General features: G+C 41.2%; 1 protein-coding gene and 1 long non-coding RNA gene across 8 annotated transcripts in view; one reads left to right on the top strand and one right to left on the bottom strand.

The window, feature by feature from the left end:
• The window catches only part of LOC140703106 (uncharacterized), a 117,380-nt gene that overhangs the window by 78,922 nt on the left and 19,791 nt on the right, over positions 1-18,667 (top strand). The window lies entirely within an intron of this gene.
• The window catches only part of SBF2 (SET binding factor 2), a 402,592-nt gene that overhangs the window by 5,514 nt on the left and 378,411 nt on the right, over positions 1-18,667 (bottom strand). For all 7 annotated transcript variants that reach the window (XM_020789925.3, XM_020789927.3, XM_020789926.3 and 4 more), the window contains 6 exons: positions 17,932-18,058; positions 12,101-12,228; positions 9,374-9,607; positions 6,907-7,011; positions 4,473-4,666; positions 311-398 (listed from right to left, as the gene is read on the bottom strand). In XM_020789925.3, the coding sequence (XP_020645584.1) occupies positions 311-398; positions 4,473-4,666; positions 6,907-7,011; positions 9,374-9,607; positions 12,101-12,228; positions 17,932-18,058 (876 nt within the window). The remainder of the gene's footprint in view (positions 1-310; positions 399-4,472; positions 4,667-6,906; positions 7,012-9,373; positions 9,608-12,100; positions 12,229-17,931; positions 18,059-18,667) is intronic.

An 18,667-nucleotide genomic window follows, 5' to 3' on the forward strand; every position in this document is an offset into this window, starting at 1 on the left:
TTCAGCATCTTTTACTGATAATCTCTGCAACATGAATATTTTCTCCTCATATAACAATGGATTGTGCACTTTGTTGAACTTACTTGCAAGACCTTTCATATAGAAATAATAGGTGGCTTCTAATTATGTTCCTCTGCTGACAGAATGGGACCTGCAAGCCAAAAGGATTCCACCCTAATGTACGTCCTCCAGATTTACATTTGAGGACAACCTAACCTGGAGCAGACTTTGGAGCATCAGGAGAGGAGAAAATAGGAAAGGACTGTTGCCATTTATACATTGTGGAGTGTAATCCACTCATGTATTTTACCTGGTGTTTGGTAACATCAAGTACAAACCAACGTGGTTTCCAGCCTTTTAGCAGAGCTCCTCTTTTGTAAAGTGTACCTTCAAATGACCTGGAAGAAAATACATATGCAGTTTACTCTGAACTATGTTGTACCATTAAAGAATGCTCGTATACTAATTGTTGGGTTTATATACTTAGTTAAATTTAATTGATAATAAATAGTTAAGTAGCACATAAACAAATTATCTATTTATTTCTCTATATGGCATTACAAAGAAACAATTTTTGTCTCACTTCCACTGCATCTGTTTAACATACTTAGAAGATTATTAAAGCCGGCTGGATAGCTCAGTGCCTTAGGTACTGTATTTGACTGCAGAGCTAGAGGTTGGGAGTTCAGTTCCTCACTGTGCCTTCTGGGAAAAAAGATAGCCTGTGTAGGGATGAGCAAGCTGCACAGCTCCAGGACACTCCCAGAAGGGCACGGTAAAGCACGTCTAAGTACGCTCTACCTAGAAAACCCGTAAGTCAGAACTGACTTGATAGAACACAATTATAACAGACTGGATGACTCAGTGAATTAGGTATCTGGCTGTGAAGCCAGAGGTTGGAGGTTCAATTTCCCACCGCACCCTGGAAGAGCCAGCCAGCATGGGGCAAATTATGCATTCTTAGAGTGTCCCCCAAAGAAGGGAATTGTAAACTGCTACGAAAACCCTGAAAGGGGTTTTCTTAGCAGGGGTTTCTGCATCATAAGGCAGAACTGACTTTGTGGCAAACCAGTTATTATTAAGATCATTATACATGCTTCCATATGTTGGGTCTAAGGTTAATGTCGGGTTAAGGATAATGTGATTTGTGGACAGAAATTTAAAGTACAGAACTTGTTTCAAACATTTCATAATCAAGAGAATTGTATTGGCTGTCATAGGCTGAAATCGTATTGCACTGCTATGCAGAAGGCATAACTTTTTGAGGTGAACTGCTTCAAGTTAAGAAATCTCCATTTGTATAATGTACAGTGGTGCCCCGCACAGCGAGGTTAATCTGTTCCGGATTAACCTTCGCTGTGGGAAACATTGCACTACGGAACACAAAAAGGCATTGGAACGCATTAAACAGCGTTTAATGCGTTCCAATGCCATAGAATACTCACTGTTGTGCGATGTTTCCCAGGGGCCGGCAGCCATTTTCGCGCCCTCCCCTCGCACAACGAGGGCGCCAAAATGGTTGCCATCAGCTGTCCGGCGGGTCCAAAATGGCCGCCGGAACAGCCGAAAGGGGCCGGGGCACAGCGTTTTCGCGCCCTTGGTAAGCAAGGGGAGCGCGCGAAAATGCTGCCGGAAGCCCTGAAATGGTTGCGCGCAGCCATTTTGGGGCTTCTGCAGCGTTTTCGCGCGCTCCCTTTGCTTACCAAGGGCACGAAAAAGCTGCGCCCCGGCCCCTTTCAGCTGTTCCGGCAGCCATTTTGAAGCCGCGGAACAGCTGATTGTCGGGTCACAAAGTGAAGGTCGGTAAGCGAGCAGCTTACCGACCTTCGTTCTGCGATTTCCCGCCTATACGGGCACCGTTTTGCGATCACATTTGCGATCGCAAAAATGGCCTCGTAGAGCGAATTCATCGCTCTACGAGGCGCCCGTTGTGCGAGGCACCACTGTATAAGAAATATTCGTGTACCTGTCGAAGCTCAGGTCACCCTCTGGAATAGGGAGATGACCCGGGCAGTTGACACGATTGTGCCTAAGCGCCCTCTCCCTGCTGGCCAAGCCCAGACAGCTCCTTGGTATACTTCTGAACTGCGGGCGATGAAGTGAGAGGGGAGACGGCTGGAGCGCAGATGGAGGAAATCCCACTGGGAGTCCGATCGAACATGACTTAGAGCCCATTATCGGGCCTATTTCGTGGCAATACGGCTGCCGAAACGGCAATATTTCTTCCTCAGAATGTCATCCAGCAGAGCTGTTTCGGGTGGTCTGGGATCTTCTTCAACCAGGAAATCCGGTGGAGGTCCCAGACTGCTCATCAGCTCGCTGTGATGAGTTTGCCATTCCATTTTGAGGGAAAAATTGGAAGATCAGCCAGGGGGGTTCGCACCTGGGTCCAGGAGGCCGTGGACGCCTCTTTGAGAGGGAGTGGTCCCTACCGCCTTGAAAGAGGCGGTAATTCGACCACTCCTTAAAAAGCCTAACCTGGACCCAAGGCTGGTGGTCAACTACCGACCAGTGGCGAACCTCCCTTATTTGGGCAAAGTGTTGGAGCGGGTTGTGAACGGGCAACTCCAGGCGCTGCTGGATGAAACGGATTTTCTGGATCCATTTCAATCGGGTTTCAGGCCGGGTTTTGGCACAGAGACTGCCTTGGTCACCCTGTACAGTGACCTTTGCCGGGAGAGTGACAGGGGGAGTGTGACCCTGTTGATACTCCTGGACCTCTCAGCGGCTTTCGACACCATCAGCCATGGTGTCCTTCTGGATAGGCTGGCTGGGTTGGGAGTTGGGGGCACCGCTTTACGGTGATTCCACTCCTTCCTGGCTGACCGTGTCCAGATGGTGGTGCTGGGGCACAGTTGCTCTGCCCCATGGCAGTTATGTCATGGGGTTCCTCAGGGCTCGATACTGTCCCCCATGCTGTTCAACATCTACATGAAACCGCTGGGAGAGGTCATCAGGAGGTTTGGGCTGAGGAGTCAGCAATATGCTGACGATGCTCAGCTCTGCCTCTCGTTTTCCACCAATCCAGGTGAGGCAGTTTCTGTGCTGAACTCGTGTCTGGACCTGATAATGGACTGGATGAGGGTTAATAAATTGAAACTCAATCCTGAAAAGATGGAAGTGCTGTTAGTGGGTGCTTCACCGGACAGGCTGGAGGGCCATTTCCCTGCCCTGAATGGGGTTACACTCCCCCTAAGGGACAGGGTCTGCAGCTTGGGGGTGCTCCTGGACCCCAGTCTAACATTGGAAGCCCAGGTGGACTCGGTGGCCAGGGGCGCCTTCCTTCAGCTGCGGAAATTGTATCAGCTACAGCCTTACCTGGATGAGCGGAGTCTCATGACAGTCACACATGCACTGGTAAAATCCCGCATAGATTACTGCAATGTGCTTTACGTGGGGCTGCCTTTGAAGACGGTCCAGTGACTGCAACTGGTCCAGAATCGAGCTGCGCAGCTGGTGAGTGGTGCAGCCGCCAGGGAACATATCAAGCCAATTCCGTATAAGTTACATTGGCTACCAGTTGCTGCCCGGGCCCAATTCAAAGTACTTGTTTTGACATATAAAGCCCTAAACGGCTTGGGCCCTGGATACCTGAAGGACCGCCTCCTTACATGTGAACCTACCCGGCAGTTAAGATCTAGCCAGGGGGCCCTTTTGAAAGAGCCGTCCCTTAAGGAGGTAAGAGGGACGGCTTGTAGACAAAGGGCCTTTTCGGCAGCTGCCCCCAGACTATGGAATGCCCTCCCGACTGAGATTCGTCTGGCGCCGATGCTGATGACATTGCGGCAGCAGGTCAAAACCTTCCTGTTCCAGAAGGCTTTTAATTGAAATAATATTAGCTGTGGGTCCGATGGCAATTTTTATATATATTTTAATTGTATTTTAATTGTTCTAAATTGTATTGTATTTTAATTGTTGTAAGCCGCCCAGAGACCTTTGGGTAGTGTGGGCGGCATATAAATAAAATAGAATAAATAAAATAAATAAAATTATGTGTTACACGCTGAGTCACATGATCCCGTAGGCACTGGATAATGTCTGCAAAGGTTTCTTGAGGCAATTTGCCTGCAAAATTATGTCTTTTGTGCAGCAGTACAACAGCAATATTATAGCAGTAGCAGCAGCAGTAGCAGCAATATAGTAGACAACAGGGGTCTTATCTTTAAGTGAACAGATTATATTTCTTGATTAAGCTGCAAATGAAGATAAAAGGATGATTTTAACAAAAGCATTAACATCTCATGGGGATGATGAGGACAGCTTTTTTCTCTGTGAGATTCACCTGCAAAAATCCACTGACAGAAAAAGGCAAATCAGGCAAATAAATGTAAAAGTGTGGCAAAGATTATTCTTGCTTTTAATTATAGGAAGTTGTGCTGCTTTATTGCTCTTGCTACATTTGTTACCTGTCATAAACTGCAGTTTGAAATAATATAATGATGTGGGGGAAATAGGACTTGGTTTCTGATTACCTGTTTTCATCATTCTTTGATGTAAATTGGTTATACAGTGTAGTTACTCTTCTTTCCACACCATTGGAGGGTGAGATATTGGTGTTTTGTTCTTCACCCAATCCACTATCTGGTAGATGCAACAGAGACCTTTTCTGATAGGAATGCAGATTGGCAGACATTATTGCTGAAGAGCCAGATGGATGTCTTCGATGCTTTAAAAAAGTAAGATAAGATTTCAAGGCATGCAACTAGTAAGGTTAGCCAAGGTTCCTAACATAATAACTTTCTGAACAGGAACTACTGGCTGCTCTAAATTAGAACTCCAGTGGCTATTAAATCCACTACAGTACTGGCAGGAGCACAACACAATAAATCCACAGATTGAATTAAAAGATGAAGGGGCCAGCTTGCTACAGCTAGCCTTATTGGATAATTCTTTGTTTTCTTTGTGCAGTGGAAAATAATATTGATAATACAGAAGCTGTACGAAAATGTTTTATCTAAAAATTATCTGTTACCGAGCAGACATATATTGTACTCTGTTTAAGAGACCATTAAGCAAAACCCTTTAGCAAATACTATACGTAATTTTGTGCTAAGTGATTAATGAACAAAAGTAATTATTTTGCCCCTAGAAATTAAATCTGCAATAGTGGCTCAAAAAAAGTTTAGGAAAAATATTCTCTAAGCCAATCTTTTCCTGATCAATTGAGCCTGTTTACTTTATTTATACCTCCACATGTTATTATCACATTAGACCAACGTCTTTTAGTGGCTCTGTGTGAACTGCTACTGAAGTTGCTTTAAAGAAAAATGCAGAAGCCTGAAGAAGACCTATGGACAAGTTAAGAAGATAGGACAATAGTACTGACATAAAAGAGATGAAAACAGAGATCTAGCAAAATCGGGCTTTTGCTGGTTTGTATCAGATGACATCATGTCCTTAGAGAATGAGCAAAAGGCAAAAGAAAAAACGACAACACTGAAAAAAATATGGTGTCTGAAGTCATAAATTCAATGGATATCTCACCCTGCCCAGTCCATTAAGATATATTGGAGGGGCCCGCCTCCATCTCCTACAATTGAAAGTGGTATGTTCCATGAAGACAAGGGAGATGGCTTGCTTTCTTATAGTACCCTGGTTGTGGAATACACTCTCCTTAGAGGCCTGAGTGTTGCTGGCATAGCCTTTATTTTGGTACCAAGTTAAAACCTGTCTGTTTATTCAAGCACATTGCAGCTGGTAGGATCATCGCTTAATTTTCAACAGGGTGGATAAAAATCAATTATTTTAAAAATCAATTTGATTTAAATCAAAATTTAAATTACGATTTAAATAAACATTGATTTTTAAATCAAATCCATCCTAGTTTCCAAACTTTCCATTTGATGGTTTCTGTGCTTTATTTGAACTCTTGAACTGTTTGCAACTGTTCTGAAAAATGTTTACAAGTATTTGGACTATTTTTCATCATATGAAGGTAAATGTTTTAATTATTTCCTACCCAGAAATCTATTGATGTAGTGCAGGATGGAAATACTTGAATAAATGTTGTTATACTAGAAGACATTCGGTGTGAGGTGCTTCATTGTCAAGGTTTTGGCTTTTAAAAAAAAATCTTTTGCATACTGTTTGAGCTGTATCTCATGCCTTGCATCTCTTGCTCCTGCAACCCCCTCTGCATATGGAGAGCCATTGGCCCTCAAAATGTGACAAAAAGTCCCCTTCCCCTTCAGGACACATTTTGAGCCAATTAATAAAAAACATTAATGTTCTGAGAATGAGGGTGCACTTGCAACTGTAGGGGCCTCATGTAGCCCACTTGACCGCATGTCAGCCATCCCAGTTTAAAAAACATGTACGGTATGTGGATCTAGACTTTGGCAAAGAGGAAACTGCTTAGCACAATGGGCTTTCCTCCTTACCTTCCCTATTACAGGCTGCATGCACTCCCAAATAAGTGTCTGTCTTCTGTCAACTTCCTTTTCCTCTGCAATCACCCTTTCCCCATCCTACATTACTCCAGAGGAACCAAGGGCCTCTTATGCACAAGGTGTCCAAAGGGGCAGCAATGGAGAGCAAAGGAGTGGGGAAGTAAGAGGAGGTAGTGTTCTAGTTGAGCAAGTTTAGATCCAAGTTGATATCTCTTATGTTGACTGAGATGATATTATTAGTTCCTACCTAGTTAAATACAATTTTTAAAAATACCAAATAACTCTCCTGGAACAATAACAGCAACAACAAGAACACCAACTGCAACCACAATAACCACATCAAAATAGGAGGGATATACAGAATTGTTTTCAAATTTATGAAATCCATACACAAGTAAAAATGCCACATTAACCCAAATAAAGTAAAATATTAGTTTTAGCAAGGTATTTCTGTCAGAATCCTTGAAAGCGTTCATAAAACCAAATTTCTTGTCATAGTGTAGTTTTCACTACTTACATTGTACTGCTTTGTATCTTCTTTAATATTTATTTTTACTCTCTCCCACAATGACTGCCACCTTTCTGGGCTCTGATTTAACTTGTTTTCCAGTTTTTCGATTTCCTGAAAACAACACAAACATCTTTTACTGAGGTTAAATATTTCTGTGTGTTTACAGTTTGAAAAACAAACACTGCATGCCGTGATGGAAAAATTATGATAAAGGTTGGATATAGTTTTTTTAAAACAAATGTACAAAGGTCAAGTCCAATATTATGACATCAACGCTGCATACTGCTAAAACTGACATTTGCCCTATTTCCTAAGAAGCATTACCATGTTATAATAAAAAAAGGGAATTGAAACAGAAAGATATTATGCATGCCAAACTGTCATTCCTGTTACGACACTGAAATTTGAACTCTTTGGTAGCTTCTTTACAGGGTTGTTTCCTGTTACTTATTGGCGGTGACTGAGTGCAACACAGTATGCCTTGAGGAAGATTCCTGTCTTTGCATGAGGTGCAGTGAAGAGAGAGAGAAGAAGCCGGCTCAAGTTTCCTACATTGTACACTTTACCTGCTCTGACCTTTGCTGAATTGTCTTCAACCTTAGGTTCTATTCTTATGGTTGCTGCTGTCATACCTGTCTTCTTTTGGAGGAGACATCTCTAGAGATGAAAGGGACAGCTGTGGCCCTTGATACATTCATCTTAGTTAGTTAGAACCAAGACTTCTATCCAATGTATTTCTCTAACAAAAACAACCTTTCTCATTTTCTTATAATCATGTGGACACGATTCTTTTACAAAAGAGAAGTGCACTCAGATAATAATTCCAGGTTCCGCAAGTTAATAATTCAAGTACTAATTCATGGATCTACAAGTTAATGCTTCCCCGTACTACTGTTTTTGCTTAGTTTCCAATATTCATAACAGGATGGAAGTTAAAAACAGGGCCATTCTATTAATGTGACTTCAGTGGAGTTCAGGTGTCAAATAACATAATTTATAGCCATATTAGCCATATCAGGCTGATCTTTTCCATACCATTTATATAACTCTTTGTTTACATCAGCCCTACTCAATTTGGAGCATTCCTATACCGTTCCTATCAGATGTTTCAGCATGAACAATAGCTAGATTATTGGACTTGTACTCTAGAACAGGCTTGTCCAACCTGCGGCCCGAGGGCTGCATGCGGCCCAGGTCAGCTCGTAATGCGGCCCAGTGCAATTTTTTATTTTTAAAGAAATTCCAAAGTTTCAAGTTACACTGTCGGCACTTGCGGCCGGAATGTGGCCGGGGCATGTCACAACAGTAGAGGGGAAGAGAGGGAAGGTAGGAAGGAGTGGGAGGGGAGGGGAGAGGGGGGCTGCGTGACTGCATTGCGCCGTCCCCGTCAATAGGTGGACCCCCTCCCGGCCCCATAAAGCCACCAGAGTCGAAGCTGTCTGAGATTGCAGCTGCCGGTAAGCGCGCTTGGAGCGGGGCTGCGGAGGACGGCTAGGGCTGCCCCCCCCCACGCGGCCCAAACCAAATTTTCATCTTCTAATGTGGCCCAGGGAAGGTGAAAGGTTGGACACCCCTGCTCTAGAACATCTGGATAGTTCTAGGATAGGTATGTGTGGAGACCTGGGCTTAGTGGTGCAGTGAAGGCAAAGCTAAGAGACCCTATTTACAGTGAAGAGACATTGTAATGTGAAATGCAGCCATAGGATTTGATACCCAACAAACCCTAGATCGTTAACAATTCCTTAGAACTTTAGGAAGTCATAAAAGACTTTCCAGGGTAACTAAGTATCTTTCATAGTATGGCGTTTAACTCTCACTAGGCAAAGAGACAGATGACAGGAAGCCTCTTATGATCACATTGCTGGAAGTTAGGTTTCAGGCCTGCACATCCTAAAGTGAAGTGTGAGAAGTCTTGGGAACATCAAGTTGTCATAAACAGCAACTTGGAGCCAGCAGCTATTATGTCTTGAAACCACACATTTTATTTACAGTTCAAAATTATAGTTCTGTCTCCTAATTGCAGAAGGATCATATGCTAAGAGAAAGAAAAGATCTGAATTCAAGACTATGAAGCCAAGAACACAGAGTATTATTACAGGCTAATTTAGAATTCAGTGTTCATAGTAAGTATAGCTAGGAGTTACTGTTAACTCTTAGCCACATTCTTCGATGTTTCGAAACAGAAACTTCCATAAAATTTGAACTGCTATTTAGTATGCTTTTTTCTTGTGTTGTAGCACAATTAATTCAGGAAAAATAGATTCCTCTACTTATAGAACATGTTTTAAATCTTCCAAATGTTTGTACTACTAATTTCCTGTTTTTTTTCCCCATGTGGAATTTATTTTTCCTTGGAACTCTGCAAGCGTGATAACTGCAGAGGGGGGAAATCCTTTAAAATGCTAATAAAAGAGACAGTTTTTAAAGGAAGTGGACAGGAAATGGAATGGATGTATGGAACATTTATACTCACATTTAATAGGCTGGTGATGGCGTCAGGCTGCACTTTGATGATATTGTCATAGCATGGCCAGACAATTTTCCTCTTATTGTGTGAAGGTGACACATCCGTCTGATCAGATTCGTCTGGATTACTACATTTTGTAATCACCATGGTCCAGTCATAAGATGGGCCGGTGGACAAGGTCTCTTCTGTGTAGTAGTCCCATTTCTTAAGACAGGATATGTTTGCATTTGGTTTTAAAACCTGCACAAAATAATGCCTGCAAATTACAAAGGCATGGTGGCTTCCATGTATCATTGCCTTCTCTTGCCCTGTCTTATAAAAAGTGAAAGAAGTGCCCTATGTAGGCTACTCTCCTGGACTTCATATGCTATAGATAGCAGCTGAAATGTTTTGACCTGAATTTTTCTGAATTGCAATTGCTATGTAAATTGCAAGGCCAATAATTCCATTATACTGTGAGAAATATTTAAACAGACTGTTCGGTTCCCCCATATTGTTAAGCAGTTAAATGCTATTCCTATTTCAGATATAATTTTGGGAACTACACCCATTTCCCTCTCTTTCATATTCTCTTTGCCTAGCAGATATTAATCTCCGTCTGCACCAAGAAGATGAGTAGTTTTTGCTTAGAATACTTTTTTCTGAAACAATACAGAAATTAATGAGATTGCCACATTAAAGTAAATATCACATTTGTATATTCAGGAACCACACTAAAACATACCATATAAAAAGTGAGCATAGTTTTGTGGATATTTTGGTCCTGGGGCAGCCAATAAGACTCTTTGATGTAGAGACAGGACTGGTTCCACTCCATCCTGGTTCTAACCTTCTCTACACTGCTGGACAAGAACCTGTCTAGAACTATGTTTTTATTTTCCCCCAGTGGTAAAACAAGGCTTAAGTCCTTGGTCTGTTATTGTGAAGTTGCACCAAGGCCGGGGCGGGATCTCATTAATTAGTTGACCACTTTTTCAGCTATTCTAATTATACTGATTTGTTCCAAGAAATTAGAGGGAAATACTGTATGCTTTTAATGTAATTCCTGTGGGGGGAAATCATTCTAATTAGACTTAATTCACTAAGTATTGCAACAGTATAAGAATATGAGACATGAGTACTGCATATTCAAAATATTTAAATGGAAAATGCAAGGCATGTTGTGATTATGTTTGTTAAAAGTTCATTTTTTCTGTATGATGTATTAATCCTTAAAAACAAATAAGAGTTTTAAAAAGTTTCAAAGAATCCCACAAGTATAATGCTACAGAATTAAAGCAGAACACATAATCCACAACACATAGGAAACAGCTTTTGAAAAAAAGGAAACTTTACAACGTAAGAGTTTCCTTTGTAAATAACTCAAAAAATAAACTAAGTATTTCAGAGTGCTGGACCAAACTGTGGGGGATTGAGGTTTATATCTCCATGAAATCGAGTGACCTTTGGCCAGTTGCATACTCTCAGCCTGATCTTTCTCATAGATTTCTGAAGACAAGGTGTGGAGAAGGAAAATCACGTATACTGCTTTGAACTCATTAGAAGACTAGCAATGTATAAATATAAACATATAAATATACAAATCTGCTGGATGTGCTTTTTGTTCCTGGCCATGCCCTAGATCAGTGTCTGGTGTTGATAATGGACTGAATGAGGGTGAATAAACTGAAATTTAATCCAGACAAGGTGCTCCTGGGCAGCTGAAAGTCGGATCAAAGAACAAGGATACAGCCTGTGTTGGTTGGAGTTATATTCCCTCTGAAAATGCAGGTGCACAGCTTGGAGGTGGTCCTGCATTCCTTTCTGAGCTTGGATGCCCAGGTTTCAGCAGTGGCCAGGAATGCATTTGCACAATTAAAACTAGTGTGCCAGCTGCACCCATTCCTGGAGAGGTCTGATCTGGCCACAATGATACATACATTAGTTACATCTGGCTGGATAAATGTAACATGCTCTATGTAACATGCTCTGCCTCTGGAAAGTGTCCAGAAATTTCCATGGGTGCAAAAGAAAACAGTGAAATTGTTAACTGAGTCTGGTTACAGGGATCACATAACCCCCGTTACTCCATCTCCACTTGCTTACAATCCATTTCTGGGCACAATTCAAAGTGCTGGCTCTAACCTATAAAACCCTAAATGGCTGGGGTCCAAGTTATCTCAAGGACCCCATCTCCCTGTACAAGCCTGCTCAGGAGTTAAGATTGTTAGGAGAGCCCATTGTTTCAGTCCCACCACATGGGAGAAGGCTTTCTCTGTTGCTGCTTCCAGACTTTAGAACTCCCTCCCACAAAAGGCCAGGCTGGCCCCATTTTTCCATTTTTCTCTTCAGGCAAGCTTTTCCTGAGTGACTGGCTGCCTGAGTCGAGTTTTTAAATAGATTATTGTGCCTACTGCTGTGAATGTGTTTTTGGTGTTGCTTTTGTTTACCATTTTTAGTGTGGTATTGCTTGATGCTTTGTAGCTTATGTTTTTAGCTTTAATGTTGTCTTTAATGATATAAGCTATCTTGGGTTCTTTTTAAGAAGAAAGAAAAGGTAAAAACAGTTTAAATAGGCAAGCAGACAGCTCCTAAGCAGAAAAAGAAGTACATATAGACTAGTAAACATTCTCGCAGTCTACTTATCTGAAAGCCTCAAATGAGACTGAACTGAGTAAACATTCATTTCACTACAGGAAAAGTTTATTTGGGTCACAAGATTGTAAAAAAAGTGGAAACATTTCTGCTTAATACCTCTGTTTCAATGGGTGCATAGAGGTAATTAAAGAAAATAGGGCTTCTTTTGTGTATTTTTTCAATGCATTCCCATATGCATATTCCTCTTCTGCTATGTTTCTCTCCTTTGTCCTCAAATAGCGTTCCTAAAGAAAAAGAGAATAAAGAGCTGAATGAAATTCTATTTCCAGAATGAAAATCAATGTGTGGGTGCTTGGTGTAGAAAGAGTTAGAGAAGCACAGATGCTTTGTCAGGAAGAAAATTCCCCTTCTGAAACCTGTCTGTGTATAACAAAACAAAATTGTGGCACCTGTAGGATTAATAGATTCATCTCAATTTGAACTTTCATGGATTCCAACCTACTTCCTTAGACACATGGAATACAATATCTATGCTACAAGTTTATATAAGCAGTGTACATGGTGAAAGAGAGGCGACCAACCGAAATAGAAGACATAAGGTGATAATTGCATGGTAGGAAACACTGGTAGCAAACTTTCAAAGTGATAATGGTGTTATTCATACAGGTAATGAACATTCTAAGAGGTGATTACAGAAACATTTTGGCAGTAGGTAAAGTAATACAAAACTAGTTTGTTCTGCTTAGGGCAGAGTTTTGCCAAGGAAGGCTACCTTTATACACAAAATTATTTAGAAAACCAGTACAGTATATTCATGCATATACAGTAGCTAGAATCCTGTTGGTTATTTATGTCAATTCCACCGGCAAATTGTTGTTACTTTTCGAGTTGCCACTTGTATCCTTTACTGTGCACTAACTCATGTGACTAATGTGCAATGAGGAATACAAATGGCAATTTGATGCTGCACTTTATGTCACTGCACTTTTGCCAGCATGACTAACCAATAGAATTCTGGCGTCAGAGTGCTAAAAAGCCTTGGTCTTTATGTAAGACTCTAGATGCAGACTAGAATATGTGAAGGAAACCTGTTTCAGCTGCCTCCCTCTTGAACCTCATTTTATAATACCACCACCACTACTTCAGTATTGCCAAAATATCTAGGTGGTTCAAATTTTCTGAAACTGGCTTTTGTAAGCTGCCATTTCTGAAGTCTGATTTGTGTTTAATCTCTTGTGCAGAGTTATCTTGTTCATAAGGTGCTATGTACATGTTGGTTGCATGTGTGATCATGCACCCAGCCTGTGCTCTGCACCTTATTAATTAGTTGCAATTAACTATGGAAATGTATGTGATTCTTGTGCATATATCCAATACTGTTTTTGATTAACAAGTAGAGAGAGGCTATGTCTTATGTCAGTGTGATAAAACACCTGACACTACCTGCTGCAATTCCTACTGCATTTGCTTCCTCTGGGCAATTAATTCCCCATCCCCAAATAATGCTTGTTAAATTTATGCTAGCTTAAGAACAATGGCCCATCTATCTGCCACAAAGTTTTTGTTTGCAATGGTAACTTTAAAAATAAATGCAAGAATAGGCGATGCCTTTATCAGACACTAATAAAAAATTTAAAAAAACACATAATATGTGAGCTTCCCTGGGTAATTCCCACTTCTTCATAGTGAGTATCAAAAGTCCAAACGTTTATGGCAAAATGGGGCTTGCCTGGTAAAATTCATCTTGCCAAAAATTTTAGATCTGAGAGTAACCTCTTGGCAAACCCCATCTTGCCATGAACATTCGGACTTTTGGTTCTTGCTATGAAGAAGTGCCCCTTCATGGATTGCTGCCTTGTCGTGGCGAAGGGGCTTGAGCAACTCAGAGAAGCTATGGGCTATGCTGTGCAGGGCCACCCAAGACGGACAGGTCATAGTGGAGAGTTCCGACTAAACGCAATCCACCTGGAGTAGGAACCGGCAATTCCACTCCAGTATCTTTGCCAAGAAAACCCCATGATCAGAAACAAAAGGCTAAAAGATATGACGCTGGAAGATGGGACCCTCAGGTCAAAAGGCGTCCAACATACTACTGAGGAAGAGCGGAGGACAAGTACAAATAGCTCCAGAGCTAATGAAGTGGTTGGGCCAAAGCCGAAAGGACACTCAGCTGTGGACGTGCCTGGAAGTGAAAGGAAAGTCCGATGCTGCAAAGAAAAATATTGCATAGGAACCTGGAATGTAAGATCTATGAACCTTGGGAAGCTGGAGATGGTCAAACAGGAGATGGCAAGAATAAACATTGACATCCTGGGCGTCAGTGACCTAAAATGGACAGGAATGGGTGAATTCAACTCAGATGATTATCATGTCTACTATTGTGGGCAAGAATCCCGTAGAAAGAATGGAGTAGCCCTCATAGTCAACAAAAGAGTGGGTAAAGCTGTAATGGGATACAATCTCAAAAATGATAGAATGATGTCAATACGAATCCAAGGCAGACCTTTCAACATCACAATAATCCAAGTTTATGCACCAAGCACCATTACTGAGGAGACTGAAATTGAACAATTTTATGAAGATTTACAACACCTTCTAGAACTGACAGCAAAGAAATATGTTCTTCTCATTCTAGGGGACTGGAATGCCAAAGTAGGGAGTCAAGAGATAAAAGGAACAACAGGGAACTTTCGCCTTGGAGTTCAAAATGAAGCAGGGCAAAGGCTAATAGAGTCACCACAAACGCTCTTTTCCAACAACACAAGAGGCGACTCTACACATGGAAATCACTAGATGGGCAATATCGAAATCAGATTGATTATATTCTCTGCAGCCAAAGATGGAGAAGCTCTATACCGTCAGCAAAAACAAGACCTGGAGCTGATTGTGGCTCTGATCATCAGCTTCTCATAGCAAAATTCAAGCTTAAACTGAAAAGAGTAGCAAAAACCACTGGGCTACTCAGGTATAATCTAAATCAAATCCCTTATGAATACATAGTAGAAGTGAAGAACAGATTTAAGGAACTCGATTTGGTGGACAGAGTGCCTGAAGAACTATGGACAGAGGATCGTAACATTGTACAGGAGGCAGCAACAAAAACCATCCCAAAGGAAATGCAAGAAAGCAAAGTGGCTGTCCAAGGAAGCCTTACAAATAGCAGAGAGGAGAAGGGAAACAAAATGCAGGGGAGATAGGGAAAGTTACAGAAAATTGAATGCAGACTTCCAAAGAATAGCAAGGAGACACAAGAGGGGCTTCTTAAATGAACAATGCAAAGAAATAGAGGAAAATAAAAGAAAAGGAAAAACCAGAGATCTGTTCAGGAAAATTGGAGATATCAGAGGAACCTTTGGTGCAAGGATGGACATGATAAAGGACAAAAATGGAAGGGACCTCTCAGAAACAGAAGACATCAAGAAGAGGTGGCAAGAATACACAGAGGAATTATATCAGAAAGATTTGGATATCCCGGACAACCCAGACAATGTAGTTGCTGACCTTGAGCCAGACATCCTGGAGAGTGAAGTCAAGTGGGCCTTAGAAAGCCTGGCTAACAACAAGGCCAGTGGAGGTGATGGCATTCCAGCTGAACTATTTAAAATCTTAAAAGATGATGCTGTTAAGGTGCTACATTCAATATGCCAGCAAGTTTGGAAAACTCAACAATGGCCAGAGGACTGGAAAAGATCAGTTTACATCCCAATCCCAAAGAAGGAAGTGCCAAAGAATGCTCCAACTACCGCACAATTGCACTCATCTCACACGCTAGCAAGGTAGGCTTCAGCAGTATGTGGACCGAGAACTCCCAGAAGTACAAGCGGGATTCCGAAGGGGCAGAGGAACTCAAGACCAAATTGCTAACATGCGCTGGATTATGGAGAAAGCCAGAGAGTTCCAGAAAAACATCTACTGTACTTCTGCTTCATTGATTATGCAAAAGCCTTTGACTGTGTGGACCACAGCAAACTATGGCAAGTCCTTAATGAAATGGGCGTGCCTGACCACCTTATCCAGCCCTTCGTTGTCCAGTTGCGTGGGGATATTCGTATCTGTATAAGAATACCCCCATTTCTGGGGACGTGGTGGTGCTGCGGGTTGAACCGCAGAACCTCTGTTCTGCAAGCTTAGATGACCAGCTGTTGTAAGATCAAAACCACGCAATGGAGTGAGCTCCCGTCGCTTGTCCCAGCTCCTTCCAATCCTAGCAGTTCGAAAGCATGTAAATGCGAGTAGATAAATAGGTACCACCTCAGTGGGAAGGTAATGGCGTTCTTTGTCTAGTTGCACTGGCCATGTGACCACGGAAACTGTCTTCAGACAAACATTGGCTCTACGGCTTGGAGACAGGGATTAGCACCGCCCCCTAGAGTCGAACACGACTCGACTAAATGTCAAGGGGAAGCTTTACCTTTACCCCATCTCTAATTTGGAGTATAAGAGGGGTGCAATAAGGAACATTATTGAACAGCTCTCTCTTTGACTGCTCACGCTTCAGCCTCTGAAGGATTCACTAAATGCTGCAGAAAGACACATGTAGGAACATGTAATGTGGGGAATTTAGCTGCCTGTGGATATATTAATTGTAATTTAACTAACAATCACATAAACTGTTTAGAAGTGACAAATTGTGAAGCAAACTTGATTAACCCAAGATAAGCATACTCATTTAAGGATGGAGATAAACAGGCAATCTAGAAGATGGTAAATCAAATCTGAAAAATAAATAACCAGGGTTAGTAAGAAAGCCTACTTTTCCTAAGGGAAGAAGGAAATATGGCCCTACTTCATAGTTCTGAAAAATGGGAATAAGGACCATACTCTTTAGCTCTGGGAGCAAGGATGAAATCTTATTTTAGAGGGGATCTCACAGTGGCACCTGCCTTTTTGACCACTGTGGATGGGTGGGAATTTCCTGTGCATAGTTGGAAACACCAACTGGGTGCTTCCAGAGAGTGGGCTCCTGCTGTTCACAGCTGAAAGGCACTGACAAGGTTTTTAAATAAATGGCAAGAAAAACAAAAACAGAAACAGCAAAAAGAAAATAATGGGGGTGGGGCAGAGCTGAATCTCATGTCAGGAATTTGTAAAAGCTTCCATGAATAAAGCATCATACTTGCAAGTTAAAAATCTTGTGTGGAAGAACCTGTTGAATGGCAACTATACGACAGAAAGCATGAATTACTACAGATCAAGAATACAGAGGGAAACAGTGGAGATAAAATTTATATATAAGATGGACTTTCATAAAAATGAATTGAATACAAGTCTAGGTTTCCTAAGTCATTAGCAAATGTAATACTTATGTTGCTATCTACTGTTATTTTCCACCAAAACTAGAAGATCCATCTTTCTTTACAAGGTTCAAAGGTAAAAACTGTTAATATTCCCTATTCTAACACACACATCCTCTTTTACTCTTGATATATTTTCTTCCTCTCTTCCCCTCATCTTGGATCACCAACCCCCATGCCTCCTTGTTTTGCTCTTGCCTGGTTATCTGCTTTCCGTCTTCTGTGAGAATGTTCACAAGAGAATCTAGCATCTAACACAGGCTATAAATCACTGCATGTGCGATGTAACCAGACACCCAGAATTCTTAAAACCAATGAATATTTTCAATATTTTACTTGTGATTTCTGTATTTCATTCTGTATTTCATTTCTTTTTCTATATGTATGATGAAGTGGATGTGTCCATGAAAGCTCACATTAAAATATAATAGTCTTTAAGGTGCCATATGTTTTTGCCTCTTTTTTTTTGGTTTGTTTTTTGGATTTTACCTGATATAAATTCTCCAGTATATCAAGAAGGAAAGAATCTCAGTATATCAAGAAATGACAAGTGCATTTATTTTCCTATACAGATTGTTGTATCAGTATAACACCACATTACAAGACTTCTGGACACTGATACTAAATTTAGGCCATACTTTAGAAGAGAAATAAAGAAACCAAGTCAAGATCTGCAAAGCTGGTCCTCCTTACCATGTTCTAGTCTTTCGTAGTCCGAGTCCAGCAGGAATGTTTTAAATCTATTGGAAACATAGTGAAATGCTAAGAACTTCAAGTAATACTGACTGAATTCAAATTCTGTTGGATACTGGCTGTGAATCTGAAATATACAGAAAATGGAAATATTCATCAGATTCCCCCAAAGAGTGAAAATAATTGGATTACTCTTTTATCAGAAACACCTTTTCAAGGTACACCCCTTGCCCTCTACTGCTAGATAAAAATAAAGGATGATCACACACATGTATCATGTGCATCAGTAATATCCTAACAAAACCATGTATAGGAAATCTCCATCTATCCACAGTGTTTCGAAGGCAGTGTGGCATTCTCCTTTAAGGTAAGATTTCTTCCTTGCTCTCAGGTCTAAAGAATATTGTTCTCAACATCACCTTCAAAATTATGAGGTCAGATCTCTTAGGAGAAACTAGCTCTTTTTCATGCCCTGTTTCCATTTTTTTTTACAGATCTGACTTCCAGTAGTGTCAGTTTCTCCACCTCCTCCTTTAACTGGGTATAAAAGTCTTTGGGGTTTGCAATGCGATTATCAGAATGAACAAACAGTGGCCAAAATCCTACTGCGTTACTTATATAACTAGCTTAAATCAAATGACAAATTGCATTGGCAAGTTGCTGCTAGTTAATAAATTGAAGATATAAGAGGGGTCGAACTGTTCCTTGTTGTGTACTAATCATTTAACTTAGCATG

This window comes from Pogona vitticeps, chromosome 1 (assembly GCF_051106095.1).
Source record: "Pogona vitticeps strain Pit_001003342236 chromosome 1, PviZW2.1, whole genome shotgun sequence".
Classification (NCBI taxonomy): domain Eukaryota; kingdom Metazoa; phylum Chordata; class Lepidosauria; order Squamata; family Agamidae; genus Pogona; species Pogona vitticeps.